Below are 21,914 nucleotides of genomic sequence, written 5' to 3'. Positions count from 1 at the left end.
CTAAAACCCTAAACCCTAAACCCTAAACCCTAAACCCTAAACCCTAAACCCTAATAAACCCTAAACCCAAAACCCTAAACCCCAAAACCCTAAACCCCTAAACCCTAAACCCTAAACCCTAAACCCTAAACCCTAAACCCAAACCGAACCATGCCCACCCCTACCGCTGCACCATTTAGGTTTGAGTGAAACCACATCTGAAATTGAAACTTTTGGCAGTGTGGTTCAGTGCAGTTTTGAAGCCAAAATCAAAATGAAACTAAACCATTTGGTTCGGTTTTGTGCGGTTTCCAAGTGTTTTGGTTTGGTTTTGGGAAGAAAAAAAATGTACAGTTTAAAATTTACACCTATATACGCATAAGACGGTCTTATTTTTCAAACAATACATGTTTATACCTATCTAATGCAAGTGTTAATTTATGCTGAAAATTAATAAAATAGGATCATCTGCATATTTTCACTTGGCCACGAAGGAGATTTGTATTTTGCAGCAAAGGCTGATTAGCATAATAAGGCCCGCATTGAACGTGTAAATGAGGAGGATGGGAGAATTGTTTATAAGTCAGCACACTATATTTGCTTGTAACAGTTGACATATATTCCAACTCCATATATATACACACACCTGTTTTTGCACCTTTAAATGTTAATTACTAACATGGTAAAATACCAAAAACGTTGTATGCAAATTTGCACCAATAAAATTACATGTTAATCCTAATGCAAGTGTTAATTTGCACTATCTACTGATAAGCTTATGGTTTTCAAATCTAGGAACATGGTTTGTTATGGAGAAGCTGGGGTTGATTTTGTTAATCTACTATTTAGTTTCCTACAGAAATGCAAGATAGCTCTATCTCTTCGAAAGCTTATAGTTATCAAATCTAGGAACATGGTTTGTTATGGAGAAGCTGGGGATGATTTTGTTAATCTACTATTTAGTTTCCTAAAGAAATGCAAGATAGCTCTATCTCTTCAAAAGGCTGCATAGATATGTGATAATTGTTGAATAGAATAGGGGTGGAAGGAATGACATTCTAGTGGTTGAGTCTAATACTAACCATATAGACTCTAACAAACAACCATATAAAAATGACATTTAATTTGAGGTGCAGTTTTGGTTTCGATGTAGTTTTCAAAAGCCAAAATTGAAACCAAATTGTTTCCTACTTTGTGGTTCGATTTCAAAACCGCAAAACCGAACCATTCGGTGCGGTTCGATTTGATTCGTGTTTCGGTTTCGGTTTTCGGTTTCAAGTGCCCACCCTGGGTACCATATTTTTGTTGACGTGGCTGTTATCCCATGTAACATGGGCCAAAATATTTAATTATTATTTTATTATTTTATTTAAAATATATAAAAAAGATTTAAAGGGTACTAAATTAATTAATAAAACTTTTTATTCTTTATTCGTTTATTATTTAACATTTTTTTTAACTTATGACTTTGAAATGAAAAATAAGTAATTGAATGAAATTAAAATATTTTTAAAATATTTTAAAGACGTTGTAATTTACCTTTATCATATTTTAGTTGGGCCCAAATTTTGAGTTTACTGAGTTTCACGGCACAGCCGTACAGGGGTGTTTCGTGAAGAAGTTGAGCAGCAGCAGGACAGCTAATGGCGATGGAGGATGAACACCAACTAATGGCGATCCAGATATCTCCGGCGGATGCCAATGGGACCACTCCAGGGAAGGAGCAGCAGGCCGCTGGGGTTGGCATTCTTCTCCAGATCATGATGCTTGTCCTCTCTTTCGTCCTTGGCCATGTCCTTCGCCGCCACAAATTCTACTATCTTCCTGAGGCCAGCGCTTCTCTTTTAATTGGTATAGTATTTCTCCTAGTCCTTTTTTTTCCCTATTTTTCCATCGTCTCGTTGCGATTGATCGATTAGGGTTTGGCCTTGACTGACCCATCCTTTGTACTATTTTATTTTCAGGCTTAATTGTAGGTGGACTTGCTAGCATTTCTAATACGGAAAATAGCATCAGGTCAGGTCCCTCCTTCTATATGCCCTGCCAATGGGCCCAATACCAATACCAATATTATACAAAGAGGGAATTCAATTCAAATTCAATTCAACAATTTAATTAACAATTATTTCTTCCCCTTTCTGTTCCTTCTTTGTTTCAGGGCCTGGTTTAACTTCCATGAGGAATTTTTCTTCCTATTCCTCTTACCTCCTATCATATTATATCCAAACTGTTTCCCTATTTCTATTATTTTTTGTCTTCAAGTATTTCATTTCTTGCTTCAGTTTACCTTGATAGGCTACTACATAGTACATGCTGTTTTCCTTGACGCTTTTTGCGCTCACTCAGTCGGGCTTCAGTCTCTCACCTGTAAGTTTTCTGAATAATTATTTGTAGCTCCGAGATAACATGCGTGTTTGCCTTTTGCCTTGCAACCCATCTCCTTTTAATCTTATTTACTGTTATTGTCCCCTTCTTCGCAGAAGCCTTTCTTCTCCAACTTTGGAGCCATTGTCACCTTTGCTATCCTAGGAACCTTTATAGCTTCCGTTGTTACTGGTATTCTAGTGTAAGTTTTTGTTTCCACTTTCCATTCACAAAATCTTTTCAGAATATTACAGTTTTTTTTACCCCATACGTCTAAGGTAGATCAATCGGTTCCTTTTCCTATTGCAGTTACCTTGGTGGTCTAATATACCTCACCTACAGACTTCCATTTGTGGAGTGCTTGATGTTTGGTGCACTTATATCAGCAACTGATCCAGTCACCGTCTTGTCCATCTTTCAGGTGGTTATCTGGTCTATTTAAATTTTCACAATATTCCATGGTAGAGTTTACTTCGGTGAACTCAAGTTACACAACCAAACATGAAAGTGAAACATTATTGAATCGTTTCCAGGATCAAGAAATATCATGGAAACATTATTGAAGATGCCTTAACCAAAAATGTCTGGATCCTCCCCTTCCCCCGCACTCCACCCAAAACGACAAATAAAACACCAATATAGCTTGTCAAATTGCAATCAGTCATATTGTTATCTAAATTTTTCAGCACTAATGTAGTTTTTTGTGATGGTCCTTTATTGCAGGAACTTGGCACAGATATGAACCTGTATGCTCTGGTGTTTGGAGAATCTGTTTTGAATGATGTCGTATGTTTTTATTGTTATTTGTTTATGATCCATGTTCTTGATGTGTACTTCTTTTATCTAAAGATTGACCTTGTGTACGTTATGAAATTGTTGGATTGTATGCCCGCCAATCAACAGATGGCAATTTCCTTGTACAGGTATGTAGAGTAAATTGTTATTGTACCTATATTTTAGAATATTGTGCGAATTTCAGTTCTAATTAAACTGGTGTTCTGCTATGCAGGACAATGTCCTTAGTAAGAAGTCACGCAACATCTGGAGAGAACTTCTTCATGGTTGTTGTCAGGTTTCTTGAGACCTTTGTGGGTTCCTTGTCTGCAGGTCAATATATATCTGTCTTACAGTCAACTAATGAAGTACTTGATTTGCACTTGATTTTGTACGTATCAAAAGCAAATGTTCTAGTAATAATAATATATTTTTGCTTCATCTGAAAATGTATCTTATCACCTGTGTTTGATATATTTGGAAAGACATTCATGATTTTCCAGTCTAGAAGTGTTAAGTTCTGTGATGTCAAGTGCTGTGATAGGGTATAAGCAGGATAAGTCATAGCAAGGGTAGGGGGATGTTAGGGTAGAGAGAGTTTGCCAACACCCATATTTGAGTTATGTAACAGGTTTTACATATCTCCTGGAAATAATTTGTTGTGGTATCCTACTAAACCTCTTATACTGTACTGCAACTGCTCTGTTGTAACTCGTTAGTAAAGTAAACCTATGAGTCTCAGTTATATAATCGTCACTTAACAGCAATGACTCCTTTTTTTCTTTGCCCTCAGAAATTACGAGAGCAGCACATGCTTTATTTATCTAGATGTTGAATTACTGCTGCATTTTGTTTTCTCAGCTACTAACATACATTGTGTGTTGCTTTACAGGTGTTGGAGTTGGGTTTACATCTGCTTTAATATCCTTTTTTATCAAGTAATAATTTTCCATTATGTTTTGAAAATCTTTTGTTGATTCCATAAAATAAAAAAGGCTTCTGGTGGTAGATTTTATTGTGAAACCCTAATTGTGAAAACCTTTTTAAGTATGCAGGGTTGGATATTGACAAGTGAGTGATGCTTTTCTAGTTTCTACCATTCTTTGCCAACCTTTGTATGGTTACAACTACGGTAGAAATAACACAGTTGTCTTGTTATCCTTTCAGTCTACAAAACTTGGAGTGCTGTCTTTTTGTCCTCTTTCCATATTTCTCGTAAGTGATCTTCTTGACCCTTTTTCATATTATGTAAATTAGTTTCAAGGCTTTCTCCTTATATGCAAAATGATGTAGAACTATCTTCTGTCTAGTTACATGCTTGCGGAAGGTCTTGGCCTGTCTGGTATTGTATCAATATTGTTCACAGGAATGGTAAGTGGAAGAACTGAATTTTTTTTCTTTTTAATATATCCTACGGTAAAGCTGTGTCATGGACAAACTGGTGTTCTGTTTTAAGTCATGAAGCATTACACGTATTCAAATTTATCAGAAAACTCTCAAAGATTTGCTTCTTCCTTTTTCCATTTGATATCATCACTAGCGGAGACATTTGTGTAAGTGATCTCTTCATTGTCTTTATTACATAACAAGTATTTAAGCTGTTCTTTACACATGACACCCCACGCTTGTTTTGAAATGAAAAACCTTAATGTTCAGGTTTATATACATGGGCTTTGATATTGCCATGGAACAACATAGCTGGTCGCATGTGGGGTTCATTTTTTTTTCAATTGTATCCTTTGAATTAGTAGTCTAAAGTTAAAAGTTCTGTGAGACTTTAGCAACTGAAACTTCCTATTGTTCCTTAACTTCGTGCATGATTGCCTCAGATATTTATTGTAGTTGCAAGGTATGCTTCCTTTATGTTATCTGTGATGAGACTTTGGTCACAATCTTATTTTAGTAGTCTTTTAATTTCTATGCATCTGTTGCTTCATTTTCCATTTTGTATAAATCGCTGTGTTTTGGTATGAAAACTCTTAAATCAGTTTGCCAAATGATTTGTGCAGGGCAGCTAATGTTTTTTCTTGTGTGTATTTGGTTAACTTGGTTCGACCTGCACACAGACAGATACCTTTAAAACACCAGAAGGCACTTTGGTACGGTGGTAAGAAGAGCATAAACTTGCTGATCATTCTGAATTTATTCACTTATGATATTCATAATGCATTATGGGATTGAGTAGGACTTCGAGGGGCCATGGCATTTGCCCTCGCTCTGCAATCAGTTCATGATCTCCCAGAAGGACACGGCCAGACTATATTCACTGCAACCACTGCCATAGTGGTTCTGACGGTACACAAACTGATCCTTGTCATCAATTTAGAATCTTCTTCCAAATGTCTGGTGAATATTGAGGACATATTTTACGTGATGGATATTTGTAGAGTAATACATCATCTTGCCCTTTGTTAAAATACTAGTCATGAATTGAATCTGAATTCAGCACTTCGTCAATATATTGCATCCCATGCCCTTGAACTTTTCTAATGATACCAATAACTATTTTACGAAATTAAAAAGCTGGTAACAATATTATTGTTCTTTATAAAGAGGAAAGTAATCAAAGAAACAGAGTGGCAAAAGATAATTCAAGGAGAGATAATTTCGTTAAATCAACCAACTATACTCTATCGAATTTCAAAGAACATATTATAAAGAGGAAAGTAATCCTAACCTTACTAGAAATAGAAATGTAATATTAATCCTACTACAAACTGGACAATAATAAGTAATGGAAACTAAGAAATCAAATAGGAAACTAAATTAAAAAAAAATTGCTAAAAAATTATTCTGCATCAATACCTTTGCTTATGCCAAAAAAATTACTGACTTGTCTGGAATAGACAATTTTATTTTGACTAACTGAAATTTGTTATGAAGACCTGCCTTGTGAACAAATTGGAAAGCCATGTGTTTGAAAAAAAAATGTTAAATGGCAATGCTAGCAGCACTAGCTTTGAACATATACATATTATTTGATTGCAGCCTCATTTGTTGTCTTGGACAGACACGTAGAGAAACTTGGTAATTTGACACCTTGCATATCAGGAACGAGGAATTACCAATTCGATGTTTATTCTTTTTGGATGAATGAAACATCTACAAATATATATTATTCAAGTATATTTGTTTTGTGAGATGCATATGATATTGTTCTTCTGACTGAGTTGTAACCTTCGGACCCATTTTTTAGGTGTTATTAATTGGAGGTTCAACCGGTACCATGCTGGAAGCTTTACAAGTAGTAGGTGATGGCATTGAGGGTACTTTGGGTGAAGTAAGTTCTAGCTCTAGAAAAAGAAAACGAAAATATGTTATGCATAATTACTTGTTCTTTGTATTTTAGGAACCATAACAAAAGAGTTCGATGCATATTTGTGATGGCCAAATTTGCTACTTGGATCTACTTTATTTATTTCAGAAAAGGAAGGAGCATTTGTGTAGGGATTTGGTTCACAATCCCTTAAAAAGTTTCTGGACATTGGTTATAGTAATGTAACCTTAGCCCCACAGGATAAGAACTGATGTGGGTCATTCTGATCATCCAAGGCTACTATTTACGTAGGGACATTCTTTTGATCCCAAAGAAGCGATTGCTTATCGTCTCTAATCTCACATATGTACGAAGGTTTTTAGATCCTTTACTTTCCTGCTGTTGCCTTTCCCTGTCACAGGGCACAGTAGACACCATGCTGACAGATTAGGACTCTGATACATGACCTACAACCACAACCCACAACTCTCACACCAAGTTATCTAGTGCCTTGCATATATAGTAGCATAGTTTCTGTGAGAAAATCAGACAGAGGTTTATTGAAGTTGGTTCTCTGTTTAGCTAATGGCTGACAGAATTTTAAATAGACCCTGCATCCCCTTCCTGACATAGAGGGCAAGCTTTAGATTGTAAGAGAATCTCTCTGTTTCTGCCCTGTCATATCTATGCTTTAGAAACTCCCTTGGGAATAACAACAGGTAGGTCTGTTGAAGGGGTTTTGATGAGAGTGGGACACAGATATAGTATTTAATATACATGGTCATTGATTTCTGGTGAGAATTGGACTGATTGGGACTACCTCAGACAGAAATTTAAAAGTTAAAATGGAGCCAAACCAGCACTTTTGGACATGTTCTGAAGTTACGTGCAAGATCTCCTTTCAAATATGTGCAAAGATGTTTAGCGTCCCTCCTCTATTATTCTACACAATTATCTTTTGCAACATTTAATGAGTCCAGCTCATTTAATATCCTATTTAAATTGATGGGTCACATGGTGAATTGTGATAACAATTCTACTTTCATGATCACTGATTTTACCAACTCATCAAAGCTAACTATTTTGGATATGTGTACATATATTTCCCCAGAGTTTCGAAGGGAACAATGGCTATATTGCACCATCTTATAATGACGAAGGATCATCGGGGAACAGGATCAAGATGAAACTGAAGGAATTCCATCAGAGGTAACCATTTGGTTGCTACCTTCATAGAGGAACCTGGCTTTCATTATCTATTTATTTGCTAAGCATCCAGTTTTGCCCTCCACCCTTTTCTCTTGCAGCACAGCGTCATTCACAGCTTTAGATCGAAACTACCTCACGCCATTCTTTACAAGTCAGAATGGTGATGAAGAGGATGAGCTTGGTAAGAAAGAAATGACATGAATCCCCGTTTCCACTTTATGAATAGTGAGTATTTAATTTCCCTATCTTAATTTGTTTTCCTTTTTTGTTTTCATTTTCCTAACAGATGAGCCAATGCCTGGCTCTACAAGAGGGGGTTTCCATGGCCATGGCCAACAGTCTTGATGATTCAGTTTTCAGAAACAAATATGGTAGAGGATGAAGTCAACTTTGTATATAGACTTGCGCCATCAAAATGGCTTCATAGATGGAATCATGAAGGCTCAAATCCAACAATATTAGTAAACATTTTTTTGTAGTTATTGATCCCCTACACCTGATGTATTGATAGATCCACCTTCTAATCTCATGATCCAAATCGTTTGTTTTTTGTCATTTGAGATTTTATTTGAGTGAGAACTTAAGAAATTATCGATTCATTCATGTGATACATTACTGAGAGGGCTCCAACAAATAATTAGGTTAATACCCTTGATTAATTAATTAAATTACTAAAACAGAATATCATTTACTATGCGATGCTAAAATAGTGAGAAGAGTGGTTAGAGGAATGAGTGCTGCATTCTTGGGTAAGTGTCTTTGTGGCACATTACTCGTATGTCCAAGACGTACACAAATGGAACAAATTGAGATCCTCTTTGTATCCCACTGTTCGGAGCTCAAAGATCAAGAAATTTGAACCGTTCAAGAGAGAGATCTAGGTCCTTGTTTTGTTGTGTGAGATAAGTTAGCGGAATAGATTAATAAGGACTATAGGATTCAATTTGAATGGTCCAGATTCTAGGTCCTTGGGTTTTTGGACAATGAGATATATAGAGGATGAACTCAAATGGAATAACTCGCTTTTAGGCTTTGCACAGAAACTTCAATGGACATGTAGCATGACACAGAAACTGTAATTTGTTTAGTAGGCTTGAGTGTAGCAATAGTCCTTGAATTTTACTCTGAGTTTAATTTAGATCATGAACTCTTATATTAGTTTCTTTAATTCTCAAATTTAACAATGTGTTGCACCATTGGTCCTTTTTACTAACTTCATCTATTTCTTCATTAAATTTAAGAATATATTAGAAACTTTAACCTTAAACTTGAAAAAACAATAGAAGAAACTAAAAGTAAAATAAAAGTCTATAAAATAATGACTAAAACTTAATACAAAATGAAATTGAAATATAAAGAGACGAAATAAAAACGGAACGCGATTTCATGTGTATTCATTTTTCTCATAAAAAAAACTTTGTTTTTAAGTTTTTCTTTTCTTTCTTATTTTCTCATTTTTAGGGATGTGGGATGAAGTTCTTAAATATATCACTCGATTTAATGAAAAAATATACGACGTTAGTGAAAATGACAAATGTGATTCCAACATATTATTAAGTTTGAGGGTTATAGAAACTAATATAAGAGTTCAAGGACTAAAATTAATAAAGGGATAAAATTTCAAGACCATTACTACAATTAATTCTATTTAATAAAACGGTAGTAATATTTTTTTTACGTGTAAATAGAATGCTGTATCCACTTACTACTACAGTCTAGTATTATTTATCTTCACTTGCAAGTGAGAGGTCTTAGATTGTATTATCGCCAAAGATAAATTTGAACCACATTATTATTACTAGTTCATTATGAGGCTAAGTCTACCTCTTAGTATAGATTATATAGTTTTTTTTTTCAAAAAAATTAAAATAAAATAAATTTGTCTTAAGGTCAGTTACCGTGAACGACAACTATATGATATATCCTCGTTAGCTCCTTTTATCTATTTCTTGTGCTCATTTGCTTGAAGACTTCTGGGTCGGTAAAAGATTGGGGAGGGCTGGAGGATTGGAAAGCGCTCATTAAAAGGTAGGGCTCAACCTGAGATTCTCATTTGGACTCCACTCCAGGTGAATTTTAACATTCACAAATTTCTTCTCAGATTCGCTTATATATAACCATAAGCGCTTTCCTCGATTTATTTGTGCATTTATTGAGGAATTATGGATCAATCGACCGTGGAAAATTGCGCATCTGCCACCGTAGAGGACGCAGAAGCTTGCGCTCCTCCCCATCCTCTTCCTCCTCCGCCGCCGACTGCTCAAAGGCGGCCAAGAGTGAGGGAGGTGAGCTCTAGGTTCATGTCTCCTGCGGCTTCCACCGGTGATCTCCCTCATCCCTTGCCTGCCAAATCGCCCCTTCCTAAATATCAACAAACCATCTTAACTCCATCCTCGACCCTGGCCGAAATTCAGTCGAGGCAGCGGTCTTCCTCTGTGAATAGGCGGCGGAGGCACTTGGACTTGGAGCCCTTGCGCTGCTCCGACGAGAACAGGCCCACCGGCCCCTCCTCCATTCACACTCAGAATCAGATCTGGGAAACCCCTCTCCCACCGGACCAGATGCTTAATTATAGAAAACAGCGTCCCGCCTAGCCTTTGAAAGAGAACGGAGGAGGAGGAGGCAGAACCCAGCAGCAACAGCAGAGGCAGCATCTTCTAAAAACCACACCCTCAAGACCTGGCACACCAGTGGCGACTGCTAATCTAGATAGGATGTCGAGGTTCAGACTCATTCAGCAGCGGTCTACCAACCTCATTCAGCAGCGGTCTACCAACGTAACTGCCACAGCTGCTGCTAAGCTCTTGCAGTCTAACGGGATGTCTTTACCTACTGAGGCCACTTGTCCGGATGTCAGTAATCATAGTCAAACGCCAAGCAGCACAGCACGGTGTCTTCCTGATATTCGTTCTTCCATGCCTGAGGCCGATTTGTTGCCAACCGTTTCTAGCAGGCAGCTCGTTGAGAAAAGTAGCAGCAGGGGTAATGCCACTGGCGATTTTTCAAAGTATTCTGCTTCCCCTTGCTCCCGTTCTCTTAACTTGTCATTATCAAGTTCCGATAGCTCGTTCTTCCTGACAGACAAAGGCAGTGAAAAATTGGCATCGGCTATCTCCAAGACATATACAAACGGAGGGAAGACGGGTGGTCTATGCCTTCCTCCAGTCCCACCATGTGCTAGTGTAAAGCCGGGCCCAGATATGAGGAAGGGAAAGAAAATTTCTAGCCATCTGGAAGATGTACATTCCTTGAGAGTGCTCCAGAACCGCTATCTACAGTGGACATACGCCAATGCAAGAGCAGAGGCTTCCATGCGAGCTCAGCAGAGAGAAACCCTGGTTAGTCTATTTCACTGATATAAAGATTTCAGAGTCAAGACAATGGTCTTCTACTAAAACACCAATATTGTCCCAACTTAACCAACTGCACAGCCTAGCAGTTATTGGGTTTTGTCACAAATTCATGGGTGCAATTATAAGTTGTTATTTATCTTGTGAATTAAATGTTTTTCTCCACTTCCTTGTAGAGAACACTTTATTCTCTTGCGGTAAAGATTGCTGAACTATATGATTCTGCGAAGAGGAAACGGATAGAACTTGGCATTTTGCAAAGAACAAAGACTTTATCAACAATTCTCGAAGCTCAAGTAAGGCTGCCACTTGCCAGCGTTTGTTGATTGCTTTACACTTTTAGCTTGATGATCTCATTCAGTATTGTATATTGCCTATCCTTGATTACCAATTTGTTAGTTTTATATTGCTTGTTGGACCTAAAACAGCCTGCCTTGTAACCTGCCTTCAAGGTGCGGTCAAGAACATAGTGGAGTCCAAATCTTTCATGGTGAGAGAAAATTATCCATGAAGAATTGGGCTTATTTTATCTTCTATAATGCTTCTGTTCACAATAGAACATATGATTTCTACAACTACAAACTCGTTTTCAAGCTGTGTTCTCGGGTTCACTGTTATTCTGAAAAATTTAGCTGCGGAAAAGAACTTACAAGTAATGAAATATTGCTATGGGCTGTGAGAGATCACAATTTTATTTTCCAATACCAAGTGGAACGTGATCTTCTGAGAGTAAGATTGCCAGTTACATAGAAAGCTCAAAGCACAAAACTGTTTGTTGAGCATTTTTATCTTCTTCCGACAGTAAGAAATCTGTTACGTTATCTTAGATTCCATTTTAACTTGTGTTTATATATATGTATACACTGAATGGTGTTTGGAACTTACGTACTTCATTGGATATTATATTAGATTCCATATTTGGACCAGTGGTTTTCTCTTCAAGGGGATTATTCAATTTATCTGGCAGAAGCAACTCAAGCATTGTTGAATGCCTCAGTTCAACTTCCAAGTAGTGGCAGTGTTACGGTATAATCATTAACTTATGTTAGGGTATTGCTTCATTTAGGGCTTTCTTACTCAAGTGGTAACGCTGACATGAGATACTTTGCAGGCCAATCTACCAGAGTTAGAAGAGACATTGAGCTCAGCAATAGAAGTGATGGACACAATAGTTTTCCATGTTCAGCGATCTATGCCAAAGGTAAATTAAATTGGAGACCTTTTCCTTTCTCATCAAGAACTGAATGTTATTGTATTTTACGTTTTATTTGAAGTGACAGCACAGCTGACAAGAATAAAAATTTCACTGTAGTGGTAAAATTTCATGGGCATGTGATAAAAATGGGTAGAAGGGGAGGGTAAACAATTTTACAAAGATTTTCCACACCACACTGAGTTGTTTCGGTTCTAATTAATTATTAGATGAAAAAATTAGTATCCGGTCCTTAGTTCTTACTGTTCATTGACTAAGACCTTATTAGTTTTTAAATTTTGATTCAAGTCCCTAGCAATAATGTGATAATGAATTTACATGTTTATTATATAATTTTTTAATATAAAAATTTGTAATTAATTTAGGGTTTAATACTCACACCTCTTTTAAACTTCTAATTAATTTTCAATTCAAACATTTCCAAAATAATAAAAAATTAAATTAAATTAAGTTTGTACCTATTAGTTTTTTTTTATACATAAAAAGATTCTCAATTTTTTAATCTTAAATGTACCCATTCATATAATTTTTCAATTTTTTTAATCTTAAATGTACCCATTCTCAAATATATCAATTTGTTATATGTAAAATGTACCTTTTTTTTTAATATAAAATCCATTCAAATTTTTTAATCCATGTTTAAACTTATATGGATACATTCTTTTTCGTTGATTTGAGAATGTATCCATGTTTTGGTACAATAACTTTTTTTGTTAATTTTGGTTAATGTACCCATACATATATGTATACACACACACAATATAATAGAGAGTATAATTTATATTTTATTATTTTTAATCCCATAAATTATGGGTTTTATTTAAAATCTCATTAATATAAACAATTACAAATTTCAATTTTTAATTTTTAATTTAAAAAATATAGTAACTTACATTATTACATTAATGTCAGGGACCTCAATAAAAAACTAAAAACTAACAAGTTTTCAATCAAAGAATATTGATAGCTAGAGACCGCATCCAAAATGTTCCTAATTAGATACAAGGAGAACGAGGTTTATAAAGTGCAAAATAAAGTGTCTTTGTGTGGGCATTTTTTATTTTTTTTTTGGTTGAAGTTATGTGTGCAGTTCTTGTGCACACTAATTAAACATTACATTATTTTGGTTGTGAAGAGATGGAGTCAATAATAAGGGCTTAATGTGCCGTCTAGCATTTGTTTTGGCTTTCAATGAAGAAAACTTTTGTGATGGTCAGGCAGAAGAAACAGAAGATTTGGTTTCAGAACCAGAGTGATTGGTGGAGAAAGAGCTCTGTTTATACCATATTTAGGACCTCGTATTTAGACCTCGTATAAATACTCGAGGGACTTAAATGTAATTATGTAATAAAGGAATGGGCAAATATGTAATTAGGGGAGGAGCCCTTATTCTATAAAAGGGCCTCCTCACCCTCACAAAGAGGGGGGGTCTCTCCTCATCCCTCTCAAAGCTTCCTCACACCCCTAAGCTCTAAGCTCTCTCTCTCCTTCTTCAACAGAGAAATACAATACAATCAGTGTGGACGTAGCCCAAACCTTGGGGTGAACCACGATACATCTTGTGTCATTTACATCTCATGCAGATTCACGGTCGGATTTACGTTGTACCAAGACCATCCGGTTTTGTGCATCTAACACATCTTCATAACAAAAAAAAACAATATATGAAGAAAGAGCCCTGGGTTACCACTTCGAAAAGAAACAAGTGAAGTTTTCCTACTCATGACATTGACTACTAGCTAGACACCTCATTCGGCAACTCTTTTCGCCTGAAGACTTGGGGGACTCCCACCATATGCTACTGCACCTTGATACTCGGCAGTCTCACAACCACTCAGTGACTTGGATTTTTCAAGTCTCCAACCGAGAAGTTTTCCTCACTCGGGAAATTAAGGGAACACTACCTCAAACTACATGCTTCACTCACAAAGCTTCAACAATACAGGTTTCAACAAAAGCAAAAATTCAAAGAACTTTATGAAGAAGGCTTTGGTGTATTTAACACAATATGTTGAAATGAAGCAAAGCTTATTTATTAATATTTTCGATAAGCCACAAATATGTACATATACATGAGTCAAAATAAACAAACAAAAGGGAGCCTTCACAAAGGTTGCTTAGGGGAAGTCTCAGCAGTCGGTAGAGCCCCAGAAAGAGAAAGCACCGGATGGTGGTTATCCGGAGCCTCAGTACTTGACAAAACCCCAGAAGGAGGAGGCATTGGAGGTTCATCATTTGAAGCTTCATTACCAGGTACAGCCCTAGAGGACGAAGGCAATAAATGCCTTTGGAACAAACCCACAAACCGCTGATGATCAAGTAAAACCTTACCATCAGATTCCTTCATCTGGTCAAGCTTCCTCTTCATGTTTGTAGCATAGTCATGGGCGAGCCGGTGCAACTGCTTATTCTCATGCTTGAGCCCTCTAATCTCCTGTTTGAGACTCATCACTTCAGCAGCCAATGATTCAACTTGGCGGGTTCTAGCAAATAGGCGTTGGGCCATATTAGACACAGAACCTGCACACTGAACACTAAGAGCCAGAGAGTCCTTAACAGCCAACTCATCAGACCGTTTGGAAAGTAGTCTGTTATCTTTGGGAGTGAGAAGGTTCCTGGCCACCACTGCAGCGGTCATATCATTCTTCATCACAGAATCCCCAACGGTAAGAGGACCAGTAGGGGATATGAAGGATGGGCGCCATATGTTGTCTGGAGAAGGCGTGGCTGTCTCTTCTCCAAGGTTCAAGTCAAAACGACGGTCGGAGGGTCCAGACATTTTCAAATGTGTTAAAGAGGGAAGAGGTCAGACAAATCAAGATCTTAGAAGTGCAAGAAATGAGCTTCTACTGGTAGAGATTCAAGTGTGCTGTGGAACTTAATGCCAGCCTCTATAAAAATCTGCACTCGACGGAGCTTCAGAAATCGAAGAGGCGTTTGCTTTCTCAAAAGCTGGGCTGCTCAGATACCACGAGGGCCGATCTCAGAAATCGAAGAAGCACCTGCTTTTTCAGCCTCGTCAGCACCTGTCACATGCACACTCAGCTTTGCGGAAATTACGGGCAATCTGTTGAAGATTTCTGGTGAAGTAGAAAGCACGTGAATCTTACTGTTCAATCACCGCTCTCCATATGCACCATCAACTCCTCGGGTACCACATATAACTTTGTCAAAGATCTCTGACAAAGTTTAGGCACGAGAATTTCGAAGTTCCAGCTACCCTACTATTACCCATAAGGGTAAAGGAACAGCACCACTGCTTGACAACTGGAAAGTCCCTATGTGTGTCGACCTCCGTGTTTTGCGGCAAGACAGGTTGGCAAGAACGTCCAACCTTTACTCACATTCGAGAAAAGACTCCCAACATAATTACTTTCTCAAAAACCGGAGTAGCACCGCTTTCCGAATCTCGAGAGTCAGATCCTCGACGGGATTGCTTGTTCGAAAACCGAAGAGGCACAACTCTCAGAACTTCGAGAGCCAGATTTCCTTAGATAAAGCTTGTCTGTAATCTTCACACGTAACATCAGCTTTCCAGATACCACATACCACTTTTTCAAAGTTCTCTGACAAAATTAAAACACGTGAAGCTGGCAGCTCCCACTACATTGCTGTGACCAAGAAGGGTAAAGGAATAGCATTACTACTTGTTATTGGGAAATCCCTATATACATTGACCTCCCTCCTCAACGGACAGGCAAACCTGCAAAAATGCTCAACCCTTTCTCGCATTCGAAAAGGCACCCTCAACATAACCTCTCGAAATACTCAGCTTTATTTCCCCCCGATAATACCTCAGCAAATAAGCCACACCAAGAACAAGAGTATCTCATACCACCAGGATGCCATCAAAGTATCCCGCTCATGCGACAAATGTCAACGATATGCGACTATTCCTCATTCCCCTCCAGAGCCTCTTACTCCTATGATCAGCCCTTGGCCCTTCGCCCAGTGGGGACTTGATTTGATCGGCCCAATGCCGGCAGGGAAGGGCAAAGTCTGTTACGCAGTCGTTGCAGTGGACTACTTCACAAAGTGGGCCGAAGTAGAACCCTTGGCAACCATTACTGAGGCAAAGATAGAAGACTTCGTGTGGAAGAACATCCTTTGTAGATTCGGCATTCCCAATGCGATAGTCACTGACAATGGGCGACAGTTTGACAACAAGAAGTTCAGGTTGTTCTGCTCTAAGTTCAATATCAACTTATGATTTGCCTCTCCAGCTCATCCCCAGTCTAATGGACAAGTTGAGGCCATCAACAAAATAATCAAGCGCACTTTGAAAACCAGCTTGGACAAAGCTAAAAGCTGTTGGCCAGAATTTGTACCCCAAGTTCTTTGGTCATATCGCACTTCATATCGGACTTCAACAGGAGAAACTCCATTCTCACTTGCCTTTGGCACAGAGGCGGTTGTCCCTGTTGAGCTCGAGCAAGCAACATTCCGAGTCCAGAACTACATTCAAAGTGAAAATGACAAACAACTCACCCTCAACTTGGATTTAGTCGAGGAACACAGAAACCAAGCTCACTTGAGGAATGTCGCCTACAAGCAGCGCATCTCCAACTATTATGATTCTAGGGTCAAGCCTCGTTCTTTCAAAATAGGAGACTGGGTCTTAAAGAAAAGATTACTCTGCGACAGTCCCGAGTGAAGGCACACTTAGTCCAAACTGGGATGGACCGTATGAAGTCATTGGCATCAGTCGCCTTGGCTCTTACACACTTAGAAGCTCCGATGGCAAGACCCTTGGCCATCCATGGAACGCTGATCACTTGAAGTACTACTACAAATAGACTCACGATGTACAAGTGTTGAGCTATAGCTGTTCGGCATCCTATGTAATGAAGGCCATTTGGCAATGAATTCAATAAAGAGGTAATTTAGCCAACTCAGCCCTCACTCTTTTACATTCCTAGCAATGGAACACTCAAGTGTTGAAACCTCAAAGCAGATATATCCAACACGAAACAAAATCTCAGTATGTGTCGACAAGACTATACAAAGAAAGGAACAACCAAACAATGGCTTATATCCAAACAATAGATCTATTCATACATAGCCAAACATGCATTAATAATAGTGCAAACACTCATAAACACCTAAAATCCAAAACTCTCAAGCTTATAACATGGGCACATGTTATACACACATCAGACTACTACATCCAGAATACATGCAGATAGTAAAGACACTGCTATTCATTCTCATCTGAAGCCGAACCCCTGGCAGTATCACTCCGCGTCCTACCATCATCCTCTGCATCCCCAAGATCCTCTTCACCATGCTGAGTCTGTGCATCAGCACTACCTTCATTATCAGACTCATCTTCGCTGCTAGGATCAACAGCAAGGACAAATGTCTCGCCATTTCGATGATGCTCATCTATATCTTCGTGGTATTTTCGAAGAATGCTCCCATCATCATAACGATCAAGGACGGCCATCCATTTCCTTTTTTCAAAGCGAGCTTCTTGAGCACAGTAGGGTTTAATAGCAAGATGAAAGGTCGAAGAACTTAAGTATTCTTGCACAGCAGCCTCCCTTTCAGTTGGAATGCTCTTCTCCAGTTCAGAAATCTCAACTAAGGCACCATCCAATTCTCCCCTAACCTTAGATACCTCCAAGGTAGCCACCTCCAACTGTTTTTTAGTTGCCTCAAGCAATTTCTTAAGCCTTAGGTTCTCACCATTTCGCCTTTTCAAGCTCTCCATGGTTTCGTCCTTCAGTTGGAGAGCCTGAGTCAAAAGTCCCTTATTCCTTCGGGCCTCGTCCACAAGCTGCTTATTCTCCTTCAGTTTTGCCTTGTACCGCTCAACCTCTTGCAGTCTGTCGTGATACTCGGCCATGACCTGCATGGCAAGACGATCATCACTACCTAAATAATGATAATAAAGAGGAAAAAGTAAGGAAATGACAAAGTAACACTCACATATGAAGACAGCTTCAACATCCGGTCGCAATCCGATTCATCCTTAGCTAAGGGCTCTCCGAGCTCATCGAAGGCGAATCGACGCCCTGCCAAGCAATTGTTGATATCCCCAAAATCCTTTGGCCGCGTGGCAACCCTCAAGTCCTTCCACGGGACACTGCCAGCTCTTTCCTTGCCTTTCCCCTCATGGTGGGAACCAGGATCACTTTCCTGGACAGTGTGCTCCATAGTAAGAGGAGGAGGCAACAGTCGGCTCCCTTCTCCTGCAACTACGGCAGCAGCATTTTCAACGGCCTCGACTCCAGTCTTCCTAAAGGCAGGCCCCTTAAGGACCCCATCTTGGGACTTAGGTCTAACGGATGGTTCCCCTCGGAACTTATGAATTTTCTTATGCGGTAGGATGTCTTCCGAAGGAACTAACACTGGTGCTTTCCTTTTATTGGTGCTAGTCCCTGTTTTCTTGCTTACCTTCTCCACTGCATAAGGAAAATCAAAATAAGAAATACAACTTTCCAAATAAAGTAAGGAGAAGAGCAAAGTTTACATGAAGGATACAACTTACTCGATCGTCCCTGGCTCTCGGAAACTAAGGGTTGGAAACCGTACCGACGAAATAAGGGTCGTAGCTTGCTTAAGTGTCTATCCTCTTTGGGCACCCTCAACACCTTCTCTATGTCAGATAGCTCCTGCCCAAACAGTTTGATGGTGCCCCGCGTCACTACATGAAGCAAAGTGTTAGAAGCAAGAAAAGACCACAACAAATAGCAAATAGTACGAACGGTTGATACGTTACAACCTACAGTCTGGAAATGAGTAAGCACACGTCGCTCAGGCGTGACACCCTTATCATACTCCCAATCATTATACAGAAAGCACCAACGGTTTTTCCATGTGTAGTATGCCTTTTTCTTACCATACACAATACGCTCTCTCTCACTCCGACATGCACACTCGGCATAACCAGTGCATGATTTTGCTGGGCGCATCTTGTAACAGTAACGCCACTGATGGAAGGAAGGCTCACACAACCCACATTCCATCCAAATGATATAAAATCCAATCAAAGTATCCCAGAAACCAGGATTGAGTTGCCCAGGTGCATATCCGATCAAAGATAACATCTTTTGCAACCACGGATGTAAAGGTAGTCTCACCCCTAAAGTCAGTAATATCTGGGTGTAGAACATAACATGACCCTGGGGAGGCTCAGAAGGCCATTCTTCATCATGTACCAAACGTATCCCTACACTACGAGGGATATTACATGACTACCTTAGCGCCTCAACCTGCTTCTCATTATCTAACAAGTTATTCTTTAGATGGTCTGCTGTGAACTCAGAGCGAACTATGGGTATGGCATAAAAAACAACCCCCTCACCCAACGCCATGGAGGAAGAACTAGCAATAGCTAAAGTTTGACGGTTGGGAAGACATTACCTTGTGCATCTTCATCAGCTAAATACACCATTCCCGGATGGAGGAAAGGTACTTCCAGAGAAGGGCAGATGAAGATCAGACCACACTTCGGTACTTAGAAGTTTCGTGATTACTCAAGGGATTGGATCTTGCAAGTCCCCAACCGAGGAGTTTCCCTCACTCGGGAACTTAGGGGAGCACTGTTTGTACCATACTTGACCAATCCCGAAACTACCGAGCACCGGCCAACGCTATACTGTCAAGGACCCAGAAGAGTTCCCCTCCGACCAGGAGGCCAATCACTACTCGACACGTGTCAAGATTAGAAGCCAATCAGAGCGCAGCACGTGTCGACATCAAGAACCAATCATAACATGACACATGTCAATGTGACAAAGCTACAAGTTTTTCTATAAATAGGGGTCATTCCCCTTAAGCAAGCTACGACCCTTATTTCGTCGGTACGGTTTCCAACCCTTAGTTTCCGAGAGCCAGGGACGATCGAGTAAGTTGTATCCTTCATGTAAACTTTGCTCTTTTCCTTACTTTATTTGGAAAGTTGTATTTCTTATTTTGATTTTCCTTATGCAGTGGAGAAGGTAAGCAAGAAAACAGGGACTAGCACCAATAAAAGGAAAGCACCAGTGTTAGTTCCTTCGGAAGACATCCTACCGCATAAGAAAATTCATAAGTTCCGAGGGGAACCATCCGTTAGACCTAAGTCCCGAGATGGGGTCCTTAAGGGGCCTGCCTTTAGGAAGACTGGAGTCGAGGCCGTTGAAAATGCTGCTGCCGTAGTTGCAGGAGAAGGGAGCCGACTGTTGCCTCCTCCTCTTACTATGGAGCACACTGTCCAGGAAAGTGATCCTGGTTCCCGTCATGAGGGGAAAGGCAAGGAAAGAGCTGGCAGTGTCCCGTGGAAGGACTTGAGGGTTGCCACGCGGCCAAAGGATTTTGGGGATATCAACAATTGCTTGGCAGGGCGTCGATTCGCCTTCGATGAGCTCGGAGAGCCCTTAGCTAAGGATGAATCGGATTGCGACCGGATGTTGAAGCTGTCTTCATATGTGAGTGTTACTTTGTCATTTCCTTACTTTTTCCTCTTTATTATCATTATTTAGATAGTGATGATCGTCTTGCCATGCAGGTCATGGCCGAGTATCACGACAGACTGCAAGAGGTTGAGCGGTACAAGGCAAAACTGAAGGAGAATAAGCAGCTTGTGGACGAGGCCCGAAGGAATAAGGGACTTTTGACTCAGGCTCTCCAACTGAAGGACGAAACCATGGAGAGCTTGAAAAGGCGAAATGGTGAGAACCTAAGGCTTAAGAAATTGCTTGAGGCAACTAAAAAACAGTTGGAGGTGGCTACCTTGGAGGTATCCAAGGTTAGTGGAGAATTGGATGGTGCCGTAGTTGAGATTTCTGAACTGGAGAAGAGCATTCCAACTGAAAGGGAGGCTGCTGTGCAAGAATACTTAAGTTCTTCGACCTTTCATCTTGCTATTAAACCCTACTGTGCTCAAGAAGCTCGCTTTGAAAAAAGGAAATGGATGGCCGTCCTTGATCGTTATGATGATGGGAGCATTCTTCGAAAATACCACGAAGATATAGATAAGCATCATCGAAAGGGCGAGACATTTGTCCTTGCTGTTGATCCTAGCAGCGAAGATGAGTCTGATAATGAAGGTAGTGCTGATGCACAGACTCAGCATGGTGAAGAGGATCTTGGGGATGCAGAGGATGATGGTAAGACGCGGAGTGATACTGCCAGGGGTTCGGCTTCAGATGAGAATGAATAGCAGTGTCTTTACTATCTACATGTATTCTAGATGTAGTAGTCTGATGTGTGTATAACATGTGCCCATGTTATAAGCTTGAGAGTTTTGGATTTTAGGTGTTTATGAGTGTTTGCACTATTATTAATGCATGTTTGGCTATGTATGAATAGATCTATTGTTTGGATATAAGCCATTGTTTGGTTGTTCCTTTCTTTATATAGTCTTGTCGACACATACTGAGATTTTGTTTCGTGTTGGATATATCTGCTTTGAGGTTTCAACACTTGAGTGTTCCATTGCTAGGAATGTAAAAGAGTGAGGGCTGAGTTGGCTAAATTACCTCTTTATTGAATTCATTGCCAAATGGCCTTCATTACATAGGATGCCGAACGGCTATAGCTCAACACTTGTACATCGTGAGTCTATCTGTAGTAGTACTTCAAGTGATCAGCGTTCCATGGATGGCCAAGGGTCTTGCCATCGGAGCTTCTAAGTGTGTAAGAGCCAGGGCGACTGATGCCAATGACTTCATACGGTCCATCCCAGTTTGGACTAAGTGTGCCTTCACTCGGGACTCTGTCGCAGAGTAATCTTTTCTTTAAGACCCAGTCTCCTATTTTGAAAGAACGAGGCTTGACCCTA

The 21,914-nt window shown here is 39.5% G+C and overlaps 4 protein-coding genes across 11 annotated transcripts in view; 3 read left to right on the top strand and 1 right to left on the bottom strand.

Annotated features, from left to right (window-relative positions):
* Nucleotides 1-1,536: 1,536 nt before the first annotated feature.
* Nucleotides 1,537-8,137, top strand: LOC103438310 (sodium/hydrogen exchanger 6). Its single transcript, XM_070822930.1, has 22 exons — nt 1,537-1,830; nt 1,944-1,995; nt 2,138-2,197; nt 2,322-2,346; nt 2,460-2,545; nt 2,653-2,764; nt 3,067-3,129; nt 3,247-3,266; nt 3,353-3,450; nt 4,010-4,038; nt 4,157-4,188; nt 4,285-4,332; nt 4,428-4,490; nt 4,575-4,670; nt 4,774-4,849; nt 4,947-4,966; nt 5,127-5,224; nt 5,303-5,412; nt 6,314-6,397; nt 7,485-7,582; nt 7,681-7,763; nt 7,869-8,137. The coding sequence occupies exons 1-22, from the start codon at nt 1,623-1,625 to the stop codon at nt 7,925-7,927; spliced, it is 1,620 nt and encodes a 539-aa protein (XP_070679031.1). The 5' UTR covers nt 1,537-1,622; the 3' UTR covers nt 7,928-8,137.
* Nucleotides 8,138-9,533: 1,396 nt separating this feature from the next.
* The window catches only part of LOC114819171 (protein ENDOSPERM DEFECTIVE 1-like), a 35,716-nt gene continuing 23,335 nt past the window's right edge, over nt 9,534-21,914 (top strand). Inside the window, exons 1-6 of one of the 8 annotated variants that reach the window (XM_070822928.1) lie at nt 9,534-10,920; nt 11,109-11,228; nt 11,361-11,422; nt 11,842-11,958; nt 12,044-12,133; nt 13,363-13,712. In XM_070822928.1, the coding sequence (XP_070679029.1) occupies nt 10,297-10,920; nt 11,109-11,228; nt 11,361-11,372 (756 nt within the window). In that variant the 5' untranslated portion in view covers nt 9,534-10,296 and the 3' untranslated portion in view covers nt 11,373-11,422; nt 11,842-11,958; nt 12,044-12,133; nt 13,363-13,712. Of the gene's footprint in view, nt 10,921-11,108; nt 11,229-11,360; nt 11,526-11,841; nt 11,959-12,043; nt 12,134-13,280; nt 13,762-21,914 lie in introns of those variants that run through there. The other 7 variants (XM_070822927.1, XM_070822922.1, XM_070822923.1 and 4 more) reach the window with 7 other exon arrangements.
* LOC139196604 (uncharacterized) lies at nt 17,148-18,790 on the bottom strand. The gene is made up of 3 exons (XM_070822920.1): nt 18,639-18,790; nt 18,077-18,552; nt 17,148-17,996 (listed from the first exon to the last, which is right to left on the bottom strand). Coding segments are annotated over exons 1-3 (1,131 nt in total). The 5' UTR covers nt 18,640-18,790; the 3' UTR covers nt 17,148-17,342.
* Nucleotides 19,866-21,483, top strand: LOC114822663 (uncharacterized). Its single transcript, XM_070822921.1, has 3 exons — nt 19,866-19,997; nt 20,084-20,559; nt 20,640-21,483. Coding segments are annotated over exons 1-3 (1,131 nt in total). The 5' UTR covers nt 19,866-19,996; the 3' UTR covers nt 21,294-21,483.

Source organism: Malus domestica, chromosome 05 (assembly GCF_042453785.1).
Source record: "Malus domestica chromosome 05, GDT2T_hap1".
Lineage (NCBI taxonomy): Eukaryota > Viridiplantae > Streptophyta > Magnoliopsida > Rosales > Rosaceae > Malus > Malus domestica.
This window is presented reverse-complemented; position numbering and strand designations above follow the sequence as displayed.

Excerpts from the sequence above, each read along its gene's own strand:
- LOC103438310 (XM_070822930.1), top strand. The coding sequence starts at position 1,623 with ATGGCGATGGAGGATGAACACCAACTAATGGCGATCCAGATATCTCCG. Across the intron at positions 3,130-3,246 it reads AATCTGTTTTGAATGATGTC|ATGGCAATTTCCTTGTACAG; the intron begins GTATGTTTTTAT and ends GCCAATCAACAG. Across the intron at positions 4,189-4,284 it reads GCAGGGTTGGATATTGACAA|TCTACAAAACTTGGAGTGCT; the intron begins GTGAGTGATGCT and ends TTATCCTTTCAG.
- LOC139196604 (XM_070822920.1), bottom strand. Across the intron at positions 17,997-18,076 it reads TGTTGAAGCTGTCTTCATAT|GTCATGGCCGAGTATCACGA; the intron begins GTGAGTGTTACT and ends CTTGCCATGCAG.
- LOC114822663 (XM_070822921.1), top strand. Across the intron at positions 20,560-20,639 it reads TGTTGAAGCTGTCTTCATAT|GTCATGGCCGAGTATCACGA; the intron begins GTGAGTGTTACT and ends CTTGCCATGCAG.